The 19481-nt window shown below is 44.1% G+C and overlaps 1 protein-coding gene across 9 annotated transcripts in view; it reads right to left on the bottom strand.

Moving 5' to 3' along the window:
* The window catches only part of BCLAF1 (BCL2 associated transcription factor 1), a 366498-nt gene that overhangs the window by 333312 nt on the left and 13705 nt on the right, over positions 1-19481 (bottom strand). For all 9 annotated transcript variants that reach the window (XR_013596232.1, XM_078649194.1, XM_078649198.1 and 6 more), the window contains exon 2: positions 156-283. Coding sequence is in view for 8 of the 9 variants with exons in the window: in XM_078649194.1 (XP_078505320.1) it covers positions 156-259 (104 nt within the window). In the remaining variant the exon portion in view is untranslated. The remainder of the gene's footprint in view (positions 1-155; positions 284-19481) is intronic.

The following is a 19481-nucleotide window of genomic DNA, read 5'->3' as shown; positions in this document are numbered from 1 at the left end:
ATGCCATTATGATTGGAAAAGACAGTTTGCGTCACAATATCTTTACACCTGACTTTGTTCCTAGTGCTAATTAACTTTTAACCAGAGAAATAAAAATAAATAAACAATGGCACGTAAAAAACTATTCAGTCACTAATGCTAGTGGATTATGTCACCTGTATCGTTTTTTCCTGGAATGCGATCTTGACCGTGATCTTGAACTGGAGCGTGATCTGGACTTCGATCTCGAAGAATGCGATCTCGAGTTGGACCGACCCATTTTCGTTCTAGCAATTTAAGGGAACTTAAAAAAAAAAAAAGAAAAGGTCAAATTAATGTTTTCATTTTTAATATCAATACAGCTACGGCACTTTATACAAACGGAAGAGGCCTTTAAATGTCCAATGTGTTTTGAGGCTATGTGCAGGAGAGGGGTTAGACTGGCCAATGAGCTCTATTCTCTGGTCAGTTGAAATGTTGCCACATCAAATGGAAAATATTGTTACAGTAGCTGTTATACATATCAAAATGCAAAATGCTTGGCTTTATATTATTCATAACTAAGGCAATCAAAAAAAAAATGAAGAACAAGTTACTTACCTTTGGTAACAATATTTCTGGTGGATGCTCAATCTAGCTGTGGATTACTCTCTTTGTGAATATTGACAAGGCACTAGACTGGATTCACAAACTTCAAAGAAGTACTCCTGCACACCGGTGGGTGGAGTCATGTGGCTCTGCACCAATGTCATTTGCCCCAGAATTTATAGACTGAGCCGCATGTAATTCCTATACATAAGTGCTGCTGGTCAATTGATTTCTTGAGCTATCTGCGACCTCAGATGCAGAGCCTATCAGCAAGTGGCAAAACGAGGATGAATGAAGGATCATTAAGGAATCTGGGGTTAGACAGAGCACCCATCAGAAATAAAGTAAATAAAGGTAAGCAATTTGGTTCTTCAGAAGGATATCCAACTGCAGATTCATTACTTTGTGAATAAACACCATCGCAATCCCTCTTCAGGTGGTGGGTCTGTGAAATGGCTCAAACCAAAAAGTCTTGTAACACCAAGCAAGTAAAACGCCTTTCTAAAGGTCTGACTTGAAGCAGAACTGAGTCGTGAAAATCTGTATTGAAGACTGCGTAGCCGCATGACAAATATCCAGGACAGGCATTCCATGTGCCAGGACAGTGGTAAAAACGTTGGCTCTGGTGAAAAGAGCCCATAAGACTTCTGGATGCTGCTTCTTAACCAGTGTGTAGCAGATCTTAAAGCAGAGAACAACCCATATGGAAAGAGGACGTTTTTACACTGCCTAGCCCTATTTGCCAGAGAATACAAAAAGCTAATTGTTAACTCAATGTCCTTTGTTACAATTTATATAAAAGCTTAGTGCTCCCTTAGGGTCTAAACGAAGGAGTCTTGGTTCTTCCATAGAAGGAAGAGGTGAAGCAAAGAAAACCAGAGGGGCGATAGCCTGTCTGACATGAAATGGAGAGGCCACTTTCGGCAGAAAGGAAGATCAGGTCTTCAACACCAGCTTATGTAGGAAGAATGCTCTATACTGTGGGTTGACGGCAAGAGCTGCTCTCACAACTAGTCAATATTACTGGGATGAGAAAGGCTCTGTAGTGGGATCAATGACTTGTGCTGTCCTATATTACTTCCTTACCTGATTGTATATGGATTGGTTTTATGTATGTTTTTATTATCCATGTTATTACCATGTTATTGACTATTATACTGTTCCCATTATCTCTGTTGACTCCTACTGCCCCTTCCCTGTCTTTGTGAAGCGCTCTGATATCTGTAAGGATCCTGTTCGCGCTATATAAAACTTTGAATAAATAAATAAATAAATAAATAAATAAATAAACAAACATCAGAAGTCCTAATGGAAATAGTGCAGGTACTCAAAATGGGTGCACGTCAAAAAAGTGAGGACTAAATTCAAGTCCCACTGTGGCAATACAAAGGATTTTGGCAGAAACAAGTGTTTCAAACCTTTCAAAAATCTCATTACATTAGGTGATTTAAAGAAAGAATGGTTCATCACCGACAAAAAAACAAAAGCGCTGATAAATAGCCCTTCACAGTGCCCAGAGCAGATCCTTGCTGGAAAAGTGACAGGGACAAAACAAACAGCAAAACATCAGACAACCTGGCTCGCAGTAGATCAATTTTTCAACTGCCGTAACAAGCCACAAATTCGTCCCAACGACTGCCATACAGCGTTTTCATAGAGGGATGTCTCAGAGACAAAACATCAATGACCCGAGGGGTAATGTCAAGTGCAGTCCAGTGCGTCCGCTCAATCTCCACGCATGGATATACAGATTGCACAGGCCTCGGTGGGGCACCCGGCCCTGCTGCTGCGAAAGATCCCCCAAAAGGCAGCTTTGTCGGAAGAAAGTTCTCATGCCCAGACTCTACTAACCTAATCCAGTGCCACTAGAGTGACCTCGGCTCAGTCGTTCCTGATCATCTTCAGCACTCAGGGAAGGAAAAGCAGCAGCAGGAAGGCCAGCAGGAGTTCAACGCTTCACTCTAGGTGGAATGTGTCTCCGAGAGAGGCTCCCTGGGAACTCTAACTTGCAAATGTTTCAACACTGAGTGTTCAAAGCATGGCAAGAAGATGAAGCAAGGGTTTTCCCCACTGATAAAAGACGCTGTGTGCCACCTCCGGGTGCAACTGCCATTCATCAGCCGCTAGGCGTTGGCCGCTCAGTTTGTGTGGCCTAAAGTTTAGCTATCCCACCAGGTGGTTTACCACTAGAGAAATTCCCTGGTGGTCAAGTCACCTCCACATGGCAGTGGAGTGGACGTAAGCAACTGCACCAGCTTTTAACATCAAAATAAATTGCTCTTAACTCCAACAAACTGAGGTGGAGTCAAGCTTCCACCTGAGACAAGATGTCTCAAGGCGCTCCCAGATGGCTTCCCAATTCAGAAGTGATGCAGTCACCACTGTTTGATCTGGCTGGAGTGAGAAGAGGGGTCTGCAACTGACAAAACTGCAGTACAGCAGCCAACACTGAAGATCATTAGCAGTCTCTTCTGAAATGTGGATACAATCTAACAGATTCCCATGGGACTTCAGGTCCACATGCAGCATATCCAGCAGCCAAAGACTTCCGCACTAAGATACGGGACAGAGGCTGAAATACTGGGATAATGGAATGAATGTCGTGGATCTTCCGCTCAGGAGGAAGGCATGAAACCGTACCATATCCAGAATGGCTTCGATCAAAGTGGGAACCTTAGGAGTCCGGTGTAACTTTGATATGTTGATAGTAACCCCAACACTATTAGGAGGTTTGCCATTGTATGAAGGTAGTTGACAACTGCCTGTGGGGGAAAGACTAGTACCCCATTTCAGAAGGTGTTCTGCAACCACTGCCATCACTTTCGTGAACACCAGAAGGGCACTGGTGAGGCTAAAAGGAAACATTGATAACTGCAAATGCTCCTGGCCCACTGTGAACCCAAAGGTAGCGCATTGGGGCCTGCAGAACAGTATATGAAAATAAGCATCCTGCAGGTCAAACTCCACCATCCAATCTCAGGGGTATAGGAAAGAGCACCTCAGCTAGTGCGAATTTGTCGGACGTAATGCTGATGCTCCGTGCACTGCTTACACTGATTGGAGGAGAGCGGCTATACGGCGATACTGCAGCCCGTGGTTGTAGCCTGGACGGGAACTGAGGTGGGCCACGGCCTGGAGGGCGGCCCCCTTCCCTGACTGCTGTGGATCTACAGAACGTGCTGATAGGGATTGAATGGACTCTACAGCCACACCTAGTGCGCTTGTCATGGCTGGCTGCCCGATAGGTGGAGCTGCAGATCATAAAACTGAGGCCCTGTAAGTAGATGTTGTGGCACTTGCAGCTTCTGATTGGGACCTCGAAGAGCGATCCGGCAGGTGAGGGCCTACATCTCGCTCTCCTACTGAGGTACCCACCGGGGAGTAGACATTGGAAGGATCTCCCTTAGTGGATCAAAACTCTTTTTCACACAGCATCTACCGCATGGTAAATATTTCCCCTGACTGTACACCATGCTGTACACCGCTGAATAAGACTGCCTTCACCGTGCTGCGTTCTCATTTGCATACAATGGCACGATCCCCTGGATACTGTAATATATTGCATCGACACCTGCACAGCCCAGAGCATTAGGAACGGTACTGAAACACAAATATCTGGTGCGTAGTGGTAATTATGTTCTAATCCAGCTAACTGTTTACATTTTTTAATTTTATTTTAAAGGTTTTATATAGCGCTGGCTAGACCCGGAGGCATCAGAGCGCTTTACATGAGCATCAGATCATAGTTACAGGTTACATCCTTACAAAGTTTACACAGTTATTAGAGCATGGCAACATTCCCCTTGGGAATGTTGCGCAAAGAACTCCGACAGAAACAATTGCAATTAGTATCGCTTAAGAAGCTAGACAACGTCTAAAGTGACGGCCGCAACAAACCCTCCTGCGTCTCTCCTGACCTTATCTCTCTCCTCCCCCACCCCCTACCCCCCTCCGCTCTACTCTTCTCCACTTTCATGCTACCTACCTTTGCCCTCACCTTTCCTGGCCCTTAGTCCCCACCCTATTTATCTGTGAATTTCCCCACGTCAATTGAGATCTAGCTAATTTGTCCGATGCCCGAAGGAGCTACCTGGTTTAGCTACAAGGGAGATAGGACGGGATTCCCTCCTTGGACGTCACCTACGCAGTCTGTCTTTAGACAAACTTCCTTTCGTCTCTCCTGTTGTCTCTTCCCGCATCCTCCCTCTATTCATGTTTCTCCTTCTCTTCTCTCTCAACGTACTGAGACTGAATTATTTTGTCTGATGCCCGATTGAGCTACCTGGTTTAGCTATAGGGGAGATGGGCTCCATTGTCCACGTTGTCAGTGTGAAAAAAAGTGTACGCGTTCACGGAGGCTAGTGCATCACGGGTGATATAAGAATGGGTCACACCTGCAGCGTTAACGCTATAACATGCTCAGGCTCTTCTTCAATAGAGTAACCAGAACAACTGGACTCCCAGATTAGACCCCCCCCCCTCCTGGGGACAGATTTAACAACATGCTGGACGCTACTGAACGCTCGGGTCTCATTGGAATCTAAAATGGATGGTGTGGCGGCAGACCTCACACTGCTTCAAGCTGACCACAGAAAGCGGTAGGACCGAGTAGCAGCCACAGAGCAAACTCTATCGGTGATGCAGCCTGGCAGTGGAAAAACAGTTGTGGGTCTGTGAAGCAAGAAGTCGTCACCAGGAGAACAGGGTGGAGGATGCAGAGGGGCGCATGAGGCACAACAATGTTTGCCTAAATGGCCTTCCAGAGTGGGCGGAATGCCAGGATGCAGTGGCATTTACTGAGCGGGGGCTCAGAGAGCTACTACCGGCATCCTCCCAGTCATCATTCTTCACTATTGAAAGGGCGCATTGCATTCCCTCAAGGAGACCCACACCGTGCTTGAGCCCCTGACTGCTAATTTTCAAGGTCCTACACTTCCATGACAGAAACTCAATTCTATGTGATACACAGACGCTACAATAGATCAGACTTGAGAAAGCACGTGATGTTTTTCCCAAATTATATCCTAGGGGTACAATGCCAACGCAACGCCTTTCTAGCAGTGAAGCAGCAAATACAACAGCTAGATATCCAATACTCCTTGCTCTCCCCTACGAGACTGCGTGTGTTGGCTGGAGGCAAGGCATGGTTCTTCAATACGCCACAGGATAACTGGGATTGGCTAGAGGCCTCCAGGCAATTCTCAGGTCCTTGACTGAGAGGCAGGGAAGCAGAGCAGAGTAATGTTGGGAACACACTTTGAACACGTCGGCGGCAGGGAAAAGACGTTCACCTAAACTGATCGCAGTTCCAAACTTGGAGCAATTCATCAGAGAGCGGCAGCACACTGTCCGGGAAGCAGAACAGATAACTGATCCCACTAATGGCTCAAAGATGCGGCATCTGCTTGATCGTCCTGAGACAAGGAATGTTCAGTAGCTTTCCCATCAGACACTTGCTCGATGATTTTGCCAGACATTACACCAAGATGTCAAATGATGTCTGACATGTAACTTGTCTTCAACTATTATCTGTCCTCTGCTACACTCAACTTCATTCATTAAAATTTTATTCGGTTATTGTAGAAAAAGAATAACCATAAAAGTACAATTATTATTACAAAATCACATAACAGGAAAAACCAGTGTACATCAGTTAAAAACTTCATAGTGAGATTACACATTAACTTTCATATTATAATAGTTTTCCTAAATCTGAAAACTGCTTTTAAAAAGGCGGAGACTGAGGCAACAGTGTAAACTGTATCCAATTTCTGAATAGCCAAAAAAGCTGGGCGACATTGTCTTAATTCCAGCCCTTTAATAGTGGGACTATCCATCTTGTTCTAGGTATTGTATAAATGTACACAAAAAAAAACAGAATATGAATACATGACTGAATTGACTGATCGTCATGTGGACATTTCGGGAGTGATCTAGTCCAAACATTTATCTTCAGAAAGCTTAAAAGTCTATGCGCAATATTTAATCTAAAACAGGTAAGTAAAAACCTATCAAAGTCCGACATAGAAAGTGTAGCATAGGGCTGTATTTTGTCAGAGGTCAATATAAGATGATGTGCTACCACAGTTGTTTTTGTCAATTCCGTACTTAATCTAAGATCCTTTAAATGCTCCATACAACACGTTTTTAGGGCCTTTCTGGGAACCTGACACAACAAAGGGGGATCACTAAAATAATCCTGGTGGCCTATTGACGTAAGAAACATTTTTATATAGTGAAGCCATCTTATTTTGTTTACCTTTTCAGCACTCATGGCATCCTTTAAAACAGTGCGGTTACAAGTACACTCTTCAGTTGTCCAAACCGTATGCCACAAAAGAACAGGTTGGATTTTGATTATATCTTAGGCCAAGTTCGGAGTGACATAAATGTAGAAGTAGTGGATGGAACCGCTAGGAGGTATCTCAAGAATGTATTTTCCGCCATCTGTAATGTACTTACATTCGAGTACACCCAAATTCCTGCGCCATACATTGCAATAGATACACAGGTTGCCCTGTATATACTTAGTAATTCTCCGGGCGGACTCCTGCCCAGCTTTCTGCTAAATTTTGTCAAAGCCATTAGGGATTTAGCAAATAATTGCTTTCTAACTTTTACGGCATTTCCCCATGAGCCAGATTTATCAAATAATAGTCCCAGATAGGGAAATGTCGGGACATTCTCCAAGGGCTTTGAATTAATATAAGATGGTTTCTTCATTTTATTGGCCCCGGGGCCACAGTGCATGGTGAAGGTTTTTGAGCAATTTATCGTAAGGTCCAGATTTGTCATAAAAGATGAGAAGGACGTGACTGCTTTTTGCATAGCTATGGGTGTCAGAGCCATTAACACCGCATCATCGGCATATAGGAGTGCAGGTACAGATCTTGTGGCTACCAATGGCAAGTCCCTGCACTCCTTTAACAGAATGTTTTCTAGGTCATTAATATAGAGGGTAAACAGAAAGGGAGCGAGTACGCAGCCTTGTCTTACCCCTCTTGCAATGGGAAACGCCCTAGTGCACTCTCCATTTTTACCATATCTAACCTTAGCTCTAGCCTCAGAATAGAGTTGCCTAAGAAAATTGACTATGTGCCCGTCTACTCCAAGCGTGTCCATAATCATCCAAAGCTTTGAATGTGTAACACAGTCGAACGCCGAAGTCGGATCAATAACGGTTAAAAACAGCGTCCCTCCCTTAGCTTTAGTATATTTATCTGTAATAATATGCAAATTGAGACCCTGATCTACAGTACCGAGACCCTTCCGGAATCCATACTGGAGGTCGCTAATTATTGATTCTTCCTCCGCCCAAAGCTGTAATCTATCTAGGATTATCCATCCGATTATCTTGATAGTGGAGTCTAGTAGGGATATCGGGCGATAGCATTTAGGACTTGCCCTATCTGCCTTTTTGAATATAGGGACAATGGTAGAATCATACCACGATTTTAACAGTCCTTTCGAACAGCAGGCATTAAATAGGTGCGTAAGCAACGGTCCCCATAATGCCACATTGTTTTTATACAGGTCGACGGGAACACCGTCCGGGCCTGGTGCCTTTCCCCCTTTACTAGTTTTAATGGCTCAACTAACTTCATTTAAAGTGAAGCCCATTTCTATTATTTGGGGAGGGGATAGGATCTCAGTTACTAATACCATTTCCTCTAATACAGGGCCTAGTTTGAATCGATCACTATACAGCTGGGCAAAATGTGCTATCCATTCCTCTTCTGATATTGCAATCTCTATTCTGGCCTTAATAGTATCACTTAAAAAAAGGGGCGTTAACAGCTTTCCAAAAAGCAGCAGTATCCCAGCTCATGGAAGCCTCATGCAGAGAGGTTCCATGCTTCCTGTTTTATGATGTCCTTCCTTTTCTTGAGTGCCTTCTTGTAATTCCTTCTTAAATCGCTAATTAGTTTCGGGTCCTTATCAGTAGTATTTAGTGCATGTTTAAGACTGGAATAGGCCTTGGTACAGGCCGAATCAAACCAGCCCTCATTTTTTTTACTCTGCCCTTTATTTTCCACCCATACATTTTTTTTGATGAACCCAACGATGATAGTATAATTTTCTATAATGGCATAGTCAGTAGTGTGCTCATTTAAGCAGGGATTAAAATTGACCCGAATATAATGCATTGATAGCCGAAAGGATAATAATAAGAACAAGGGGAGAATAGGGAGAAACAAAAAAATAAGTGTCCACCATAAAAGTCCATTATCGATCAGTAGCAGAGCATGCATCATTACTGTATCTCCAGATAGCCACTGAGAGGAAGCACCGTTTATCCTGTAAGGCCCTGTCGAGGCTCCAGAGGGATCAACCTGTAGCACCCAATATATATGAACCGCTTATAGGAGATGAGTCAGTATCTTCCACCTCCCCTTGGAGGAGGAAGGTCTGAAGCAGGCCCCAGATATCCCTAGGTCTAGAGGCCATCGGCTGTGTCTCAGCATATATAGAGGTTAGCATATATAGAGGTTTGCTCTTGACAATATAAAACGTCTGGTAACCATTCCTTAAACTTTTGGGCTTGTCCCCTACCCCACCGGCAGGCCACCCTACATTTGGCTAGAAGGAGAGCAATAGCAATACATTTCCTGTACTGTTTGGGTATTCGTGCAGTGTAACCCAACAAGGCTATCAGGGGGTTCCTCTCCAGTGTGCTATCTATAATTGTTTCAAGGGCCACATGTATCTGCGTCCAGAACTCCCACACTGCCGGACACTCCCACGCCAAATGCAAGAAACCCGTCCCAGGCCCTCCACACCTTTCACACCGGTCGTTGTCTGATCGATTAAACCTGTACTTTTCGGCGGGCGTTTAATACAAGCACTGCAGAAATCTATAATGTATCACTTTGAATCTACAGCTACAGCATGCAGAAATGTGCTCGGTTGTTTTGCAACAATATGACCACTGTTCGTTCGTCACTTCCTGTCCCAACTCCTCACTCCAATGCGTGCGTGCCAGTCCTGCAATACTTTTTTGCTGTGTACGTATGCAACGATATATACCCGATACCAGGTGCTTCCCATCGGGAGAACTAAGCATAAAATGTACCAGGACTAAATTCTCCAGTTCACTGGGAAAGTAAGGCATGACTACCCTCATCCCCTGCCTCAGTCGCACAGATAAGAATACATCCAGTGGTGTAGGCTGCACTCCCTGGAACAAGTGCCCTAGGGATTGAAACATGCCTTCATGGAGCAGGTCCCCCCCATGTAGTGATATGAAGTCGCTTGCACAAATTTTGAAAACCTTTTTCCTGCAATAACGCCATAGTTGGGTGATATGATAGCGGAAGCTATGGGAAGTACAATAAAGGTGACTCGAGGAGATCCACCATTCGCCTCCATGCATCTACTGTGCTGGTAACCGATGTGGGTGGTATCCCGCGAGCAGGTCCATGAATGAGACCACTCAATGGAAGAGGATTTGCCAGCCAATCTTCAGAAGCTACTTGTGGCATATATGATGTGGATCGCATCCAATGGTATGCATAATGAGCTTGAACACGGACGTAGTAAAGCTCGAAGTCTGGTATATCGAAGCCACCCTGGTCATATGGCTTTGTGCGAATGGACCATTTGAGTTGTGACTGTTTGCCTCCCCAGAGCAATCGAATCAATTCAGTAAGTAGGGTTTAAAAGAAGAACGCCCCGGGGTGATATGTGATATTAGGAAATAGATAAAGGAATTGGGGGAGTATTACCATTTTCATAAGGGAGGCTCTGCCTGCAAATGAGGTAGAGAGATACAGCGCGTGACATTGCTGGCCAGTCTTGCAATAGCTGTACCATAATTTAGTCATATTGTCTCCTCCCTATCTATGGGCACCTGTATGCCTAGGTATTGGAGGTCAGAGGCACACCACTCGAGGGGAAATTCCAGCTGAAACGTAGGAACCGCAAGTGTGAGAGGAAATAGTTGAGATTTCCCTAAATTAATATTGACTACCGACAGTCTGCCAAAGACAAGAAATTCCATTAGCAGGGGGTTGATATTTAGTTGAGGGTTCCTAATATATATAGTGTAACGTCGTCAGCATTTAGTGAAATCAGGATCCGACGCTGAAAACATCGAAACGCCTTATCTTGGTGTATCTGTCGCAGCCTAGACACCAACGGCTCGATCGCTATAGCAAATAGTAATGGGATAACGGGCACCCCTGCCGGGTACCCCACGATATGGAAAAAGCAGGGGACAAGTGTCCATTTATCAACACCCTAGCAGAGGGTTTATGGTAAAACAAATTTACCCAGGAGATAAATAACTTAGGGAACCCCATTCTCTGTAGCACACCAAATAGATAATCCCACTCTACTGAATCAAATGCCTTGGTGGCATCTAAAAAGACAGCAGCAAGCGGGAATTCTGGCGCCACAGTCTGTATCAGGGAAAACAGAGTGCGCAAGTTATGGGTAGTAGCCCTTCCAGGGACAAAGCCGGACTGGTCGGGGAGAATAAGCTTGTCCATAAGAAGAGTCAGGCGAGTGGCCAGCACCTTGGCTAAGATTTTCATATCGCAATTTATAAGCGACTACATCTTGAAGCAGTCGCAGGCCCTGGGGGGTTTGCCTGGTTTCAACAGGAACGTTATCACCACTTCCCTCATCGATGGGGGAAGTATCCCAACTAGTAGGGACCCCTCAAAAACTTCCTTAAGAACCGACGCCATGATGTCAATGTAACTTATATAAAACTCAGCGGGCAGGCCATCCAGGCCTGGCGCCTTCCCGTTCTTCAAAGCCATAATTGCTTCCCTAATCTAGTCAATCTCGAAAGGAGCACTAAGGAACTCCCTGTGCACATCACTGAGCCAGCCTAGCACGACATCACCCATTAATGCACCAAGATCCACAGTCACGTGACACTGCATGGTGTATAGTGTGGCATAATGTGAAGTAAATGTTTCGAGGATACCAAGGGTGTCTTGACAAATCGTTCCCTCAGGCTTCTCTATTTCTAAGACATTAGTGTTGAACCGTGGGCATCGTGCTATCTCAGCCAGATCCTTCCCCGGATGCTCCCCCTCTCCGTACCTACGAGCTACCCAATAGCGCCCACCTGATTTTCACCTCCCTGGTAGCAACTTCTTCATATTCAGATAATTTTTCCCTGAAATCTTTCTGTATCTGACCCGTTTCCCCATTCACCATTCAACCTTCCAGCCTCTTCAAGTCCTGCTCTAGATTCTTAAGTGTCCGTTGTATGTCTCCCAATACTCCGAAACTTTTGGAAATACAATATCACCTGATCGTGGCCTTGAATGCCTCCCAGATAACCTCAACGCTATCTACAGAGCCTTTGTTGCGAAGAAAAAAGTCCCTTATTTCCTGATCGAGTTCAGACTGAAAAACTATGTCCAGCAAGGCATTCGGCAGCAATCACCAAGTTGGCCTGGGCCTGTCATAGCCAGGTAGAGTCAGCGTAATTCTTACAGGGCAGTGGTCTGAGTAAGTTCTGTCAAGGTGTGTGGCATTACGTATACCAGTCCCTAACCCCCTTGAAAGCAAGCAGTAATCGAGTCTTGCCCATGTCCCGGTTCAAGAGGTAAAATGAGTCCCCTCCCTCACCTGTGGGTGTATAGAACGCCATCCATCAATCTGTCCACCCTCTTCTACAATGCCCGCTAGCACCTCCTGAGAATTGTTATAATGTATGGCAGCATTGGACCTATCCTGAGCAGGATTCAGGGCAACGTTAAAATCCCCTCGCTAAATAATGTGTGTGGATCCCACATCTACTATTTTCCCCCACAGTGTAGTGAAGAATTCAGGCATATCTACATTGGGGGCATAGCAGTTCACTATCGTTACTAAGTCCCTGCCTAATCTCCCCCACGCAATTACATACCTCTCTTTAGGGTCCACCAATGTACCAGCTAGTGCAAAGGGTGTCTGCTTTTTAACCAAAATGGCAGTGCCGAGTGCATAAGAGGAATAGGAAGAGAAAAGCCTTGCACTCGCCCACTTGCTAGCAAATGTATTGTAGGATCTTGGATTTATATGCATCTTTTGCAGCAGTGCCACTTGTACCTGCGGCCTATCCTGATAGGCCAATATCTGTCTGCATTTCCTTGAATCATTCAGACCTCTAACATTCCAGGATAACACCCTCAAAACCGAGTTACCCTCCTGTGCTGACATGATGTCCTATTTCACAATATTGGCTATCCTGCGACATGGAATGCTGCAACACATCTCTTATATACGAGTCACACGTCCCGCCTATATAACATATGCCAGTGTCCTCAAAGCTGTGAACTTCCCATTCCCAACCTCCCCCCATCCACTGAAGCTCCCAATTATGCCAGTGTCATTCGATCCCCCCCACCCCATCCATACAAACCCAGTTAAACATACTCAATGTAACGCACCCAGCCACGTAATAAATTGGGAAAGAAAAACAGATAACCAAAGGAAAAGGAACAAGATAACAGGGGTGCACCCATTAGGGGAAGTTCTACTAGGTGGCCCACGGATACCTCTCGCCTATCCAGGAGACCCACGCCAACGGGTAAGAAGTCGAAGAGGCAGTGAGGGTGTCCTGCTATCCGTTGCGTCAGTGTCCTGCCCGACTGCAATACCACCATCATAAATTTGGCAGGAAGCTTCTTACAATCCATTGTTAAGTTGAGTCGGTGCTGCGTTCTCGGTGTAAATTTGGTACTGCATAGCGATCCTTCGCCAATCACTGATGAGTTAATTCCACATCTGACATGTGTGCCTCCGATAGGTCGTCTTGTTCAGTTGTTGCAGCCTTCCTTCTTTTGAGTTTCTTGATGAAGTCTTCCACCTGTTGTGGTTTCATGTAAATCGTTTGGGTACCCTTGTGCGTAACTCGGAGGCGTGCTGGGTACAGCAAGGCATAATCTACCTGAGCTTGCCTCAATTTCTGTTTTTCTGTGTTAAATTTGCGCCTCTCCTCCTGCACATGCGTGGTGAAGTCAGGGAACATAGTAAAGGAAACACCAATATAGTGCAATTGCTTTTTCTCCCTGGCCACACGCAATACAGTGTCTCTGTCGCTTCCAGGAGGAGGTCGTGGGCAGAGGGATCGATGGGCTCACTCCACAATAAATTGAGGGGAAAGTGATTCTGCTCCGATCACCGTGGTGAGCAGCTGTTCAATGTATTCCTATATCTTTCCCGTATTTGTGCTTTCTGGTATGCCCAATGCACGAACTTTGTTACGCCTACTTCTGGCTTCAGTATCCTCATTCTTGGCAGCTATAATCTTCATCATCTTATCCATCTGAGTTACCGCATTTTTCATTTGAGCCGTGATGTCTTCATTATCGGATATCCTTTGTTCAGCTTCCTTTAGGCGTGTTTCGTGTCCATCGATTTTGCGGGATATGGCGTCCATATGTGTAGTGAGTGTGCATCTTTTCTGCCATGGTCGCAAAGCCCTGTCGCACTTCCGATATGAAATCGATCCTATCATTGCTTGGCCTGCGTGTTTCTCTTGCAGCGTCTCCTCTGCGCCATTCTCCGCCTCCGCAACCTGTTGACGAGTGCCTTTTTTTGCTTCAAATCTGACGCACTTCCATCTTCCCTATGTTAAACACCGACCAGCATAGGTCAGTGTGCATTACCATTTTTTTATAACATAAGTATAGTTGAAATGTTATGCAGTTAAAGAAAAACATTGTTTGGCATGGTCTTTCAAAGTTAGAGGTTAGAGGTTAACTGAAGGTATACATTTGATTAGTGCTACTTACAATTTACATATTTAAAGTACAAGCAATGATGTATGAAGGTTTTACGCTGTAAAGTTGGCATTAGTGAAACGTGATGAAGCTTGTAAACAATGAAGGGAAAGAGTTTCTCTTTCAAAGTTTAGAATCAACTTCCAATAGGGAGAAAGAGGCTGAAGGGCATAGTCTGTTCAGTTGCAGCTAGCGTTCATACTCTACAAATAAGAGGAACTTACTCTTTATTGTCTTGGTAGCAACATACAGAGACGCAACGTATTCAGTGGTCAAACGAACTAGTCACACTACATTGAGGATTACAATTTTTTTTTTAAGCAGCAACCACCACCACCACCAGAAAACAAATTCAACATCAAAAAATAAGAACAGACGTTTCTCAAACACATTTGACATTAGAAATGTAGGCCACAACTTTAAATTAAATAGCTAGGTAACAGGATATATAAAATATGCTATGTTCTGTCAGTGTCATTCAAACATTACTATTGCATATTTTATGTATCTACGATATTAGTGCAACCTATTTTCTTAACTATATGCGGTGGTTTGGTTAGAATACCTACTATCAGGGGTGCAACTAGACCCGAACTTCGGATGGGGGAGGTGGAATGCTGCTCCCAGCCAGGGCTGGTCGTACATGATGTCAGTCTTTTTTGGCACCCCTTCCCCATTTCCTCCTTCTCCATGAATTCATTTAGTACCACTCACTAACAATGCACCTCATCCCTCTATAGCACCTTCCTGACAAACATTTAATTTTTTCACAGCGCTACTCATAGTTTACTTACACTCAATTCTGGGATCTACATGGTACACGTTCTTTGTAGCAGGCACATTAACCCTCTGCGCTGTGAGGGTAGCAGGAGTGCCCATGTGAGGGCTCAATGAGCAATGCAACAGTGTTGGAGTAGGGTAAGAGGAGGGACTGCAGGGTGAGCGAGGGAACCATATGAATTTAGGTACGGATGAAAGAGCAGAGTGGAACAAATTAATGCATGGTTAGTGATGGGCTTGTTTGAGGGCGATTGCAGATTGAGCAGTGAGGGGGACAGGTGAGTGAAGTGTCATGAGCGCAGGGTGAGTAGTGTGCTCGTGTGACTGCAGGGTGAGGTCAGGGTGAACAGCGCAAGTGCATTGTGAGTGCAGAGTGAGCAGGTGAATGGTGTTAGTGCATGATTGTCATGTTGAGCGTGGCGTCCACTTCTGAGACACTGCGTGCTGTTTCAATTTTTTTTTTACTGTCACAGTGAGCGTGGTGCGCGCTTCAAGGACACCGCGCTCAGTGTTAAAGGTAAAAGAACATTTGCAATGCAATAGTCCTCGCATTTACGCTGGTTTAAACTATTGGCATTGTCATTTACAATGCCAATGCCAATAGCTTAAACGTGCATAAATGCAAGACCTATTGCATTGCAAATACTTGTTCTTTTGGCAACCCTACTTTATATTCCTTTTCATGAAATGTATTCTCACACTGCAGCAGTGAATGTGAAATAAAACTGTAAGGAATAGGCAGTGTGGGGGCCCAGGGGTACTGGAACCAGAAAAAAACTAAGCCAAGGTAACCAGTTTACAAAAGGTATGTAAATGGTCTTTAAAGACCTGTGAAAAACTTGGCCATGCCAGAGATTAGACTACAGACACTGCCTAGCCGAGCCCCCAGCAGCTCGAGCTACAACCTCCCGGGCTGAGACGCACGACGGGGGTTGGGGGGTGCTGAAGGCCTTTCAGCCCAATGGGCGTTGCGCCCCTGCTGCTTACTATAAATGTTGTATTCTGTATTTAGGACCTCTTATTTATATATACTGGTTTTCTTTGTATGGTATGTCAATATTGGTATTTAGTAGAATAAATAAGTAGGGCGAAAAGTTTGTAGGACAAATCAGGTCTGAGGGCAAAATGGCGCTTCATATGAGTAATAAGGCAAATTATGCTGCATAAAAGTATTTTCCAAGGGTGGAGATATACCGGTTTACAAAATAAATAGTAAACCTTTGTCGGAGCTTAGAAAGCAAATGCACCACTGTAGAAGATTTATAAGTGTTTATATTTTGGGCATCATTATCAGCATGCAGAATATATTTTCACACTTGATTGCATATGTATATACCAATATAGTACTTCAAACAAATTCTCTATGTGAAGCAGTGTGGTTTTCTGACATATGTTAACTAGGCCTCAGTTTTAGACATGAACGCCATCTTTTCCAAGATGGAAGCCACCCAGGTCATTCAACGCACCCCAGCCCATATCTTCCTTGTAATTTCTGCAGCCGAGTCAAGTGGAGATGTATTGGCTTAATTGTACTGTTCTAGTTATTCTGCTGTTGATGATCTTTCAATCACAACCCAAAACATTTCCAAGGTCCTGCCAATGGTTCACTGTAGCCTAGTCATATAACACCCTGTTGTTCAGGAACCTAGTTTTGTTCTTAAATCTCCTAACAACAAAAGCATAGAGGGTACCAAATAATTATTTATGTAGTGGGTTAGTGCTTAGAAGGTACGTATTGTGGATACAATCAGCCTCTGGAGACTTGGTGAGTAGGAAGTAACAGAATTTATTGAAGCATGAAGGAAGTTCATAACATCCTGCCTCAGCAACCGCCCAGTAGGAATGGTAGGAATCTGGAATCATGTGCATGCAATGTCTGATTCCAGATTCCATGTTCCACAGCTCGAGGCAGGGCGATGTAGGATACAACATATCTTCTCTTCTTAATGAACAAAGACAGACCATGTAGTTACAAGGCAATTAGGTGAGAATAGAGCAGATAAAACTTCAAAACTGGAAACAGGAATATATTGTAGAGCGGAAGCATACTGGTAATATGTACATATAACCAATTCAAGAAAAGTAAACAATGACAGAAAAGAAGTATAATCAATACATTACAAAGTCATCGTATTTCTAGAATTACGTGCGTAGAATCAATTAATGAAAGTTATCACGAAAAGCAAAGAGATATATGAGATACAATTAATACATCACAAAGTTATCGTACTTCTTGGGAGTACTACGCTGTCTTAAGGAACGAGAATCTTTTTTGACAGGCACATTTACTCGCTCATTTACTTGCCCAGACTCATCAGGGATGATTTTGGAATTGACAGTGACTCTGGAATTATTGGAACAAGAAGCACTCTCAGGATCAGGCTCAGCATCGGCAACCTTACAACTAGATGTATCCTTAGCAACACCACTACTCCCTTTCGCAAACAAAGCAATCCTTCTGAAGTTCCAATTCTGGCCATTCTCAAGAACATGCCACTTATGTACCTCCTTGACTTTAAGAGGGTCTGAAAATTTGTTCACTCCGGATTCTTTCCTACCTAACTTGATCTTGACGTAGTCACCAACATCAACTCTACCAACCCTCCCTTTGAAGCAACATCCGTCATTCATGGAGTTGGTACTAGGATTTTCAATCCTTTGAGACTTAAGTTCAAACAACCACTGGGGGACCATCTTAGTCTTGGGAACTCTACCTCGCATGCTTTCAAATGGAACTTTATTAGTAATACTATGAACAGTGGTATTGTAGGACCAAACAGCCTCCTCCACAGCACTACGAACATTATGTCGACTTTGCACAGCTAGTTGAATGACGCCTTTGATTAGTCTGTTCATGCGCTCCACAATGCCGTTCCCTTGTGGATTGTATAAAGAGGTATGCATGTGTCTAATGCCGTGGTTGGATAGGAACATTTGCATAGAGGAAGAGGTCAATTGTGTACCAATGTCTGTCAACAATATACAAGGAAAACTTTCTTTCATAAAAACAGACTTAAGATACTCAATTACATTTTCAGTGGTTATGTTTTTCATGAACTCAACACACAACCATCGTGAACATACATCCACTAAAACAGTCGCAAAACGACAATCAGTAGACAAGTAGTTCATGGGACCAATAAAGTCTAAGCAAACTTTGCTCCAAGGTAGATCTCCACAGCTGGCAATCGACCCTAAGGGACGTGAATGCACTTTTAATCTCTTTTCACTCTCTTTGCACATCAAGCAGTCCTCAACCCATCGCTTCACATCATCATCTAGACCTGGCCACCAGAAGTTGGTCTTGAGACGTTTACTAGTCATGCTCTGACCAAGGTGACCTTCGTGGGCCAGAGTAAACAGTCTCTTCTTAAGGGGATTTGGAGGTACAAACCGTTCACCTCGCAAGACAAAATCATCAGAATTACCTACACTGAGTTCTTCCTGCACTTTGACAAAACTACGTAAAGAAGGTTTAACGTCACCTTCACGTTTCCACCCCAGACGAATGGCAATAATCAATTCTGCAAAGTCCGAGTCAGCTAAAACAGCTCGATGCCACTCCTCTCTAGATATGGAATTGAAACAATTTGAACAAGCATCATCATAATCAGCAACTAAGCACACAGTCTCATCATCAAAATCATATCGTTCTTCACAATCAACAGGGAGGCGAGACAAGCAATCCGCTTGAACATTCTTCCAACCAGATATGTGTTGTAATGAAAAATCATACTCCTGTAACTTTGCCACAAATCTCATGAGGCGAGGAGAACCTTTACTGGCACCTCCTGGTGAAAGTATTTTGAGGAGAGGCTTGCGATCTGTTCTTAGTGAAAAAAGTGTGCCCCATATATATGTGCGAAAGTGCGACACGCCCCAAACAGCAGCTAACGCCTCACGTTCTATGACCGCATAGTTGCGTTCTGAAACCGTAAGGGTGCGTGAAGCGAAAGCTACCGTTTTTTCTGTGTCACACTTCCTTTGGGATAGAATAGCACCAATGCCATATGCACTGGCATCAACAGTCACAAAGGTATCTTTGCCCGGTTCAAATGTGGAATGAATACCTGCATTGACAATCTCAAGTTTGATTGTTTCAAACGAATCAGATTGTCGTGGACCCCAGTCAAATTGCATACCTTTCTTGAGAAGTTGTCTCAATGCTTCAGTTTTGTGAGAAAAATTATGGACAAACTTGGAGTAATATTCCACTAGTCCCAGAAATGATTTCAATTGTTCCTTGTTTGAGGGAATGGGAGCACACCTGATGGCTTTTAACAAGTCTTCTTTGGGTTTGACACCTGAATGTGATATAGTATATCCTAGATAATCTACTTCTGTTAATAGGAATTGGCATTTATCTTTTCTAAGGGTGAGGCCAGCATCAGAAAATATATGTAACAC

Source organism: Lissotriton helveticus, chromosome 6 (assembly GCF_964261635.1).
Source record: "Lissotriton helveticus chromosome 6, aLisHel1.1, whole genome shotgun sequence".
NCBI classification, from domain to species: Eukaryota; Metazoa; Chordata; class Amphibia; order Caudata; family Salamandridae; genus Lissotriton; species Lissotriton helveticus.
The sequence above is the reverse complement of the archived record's forward strand: the minus strand, read 5'-3'. Positions and strand labels throughout refer to the sequence as shown.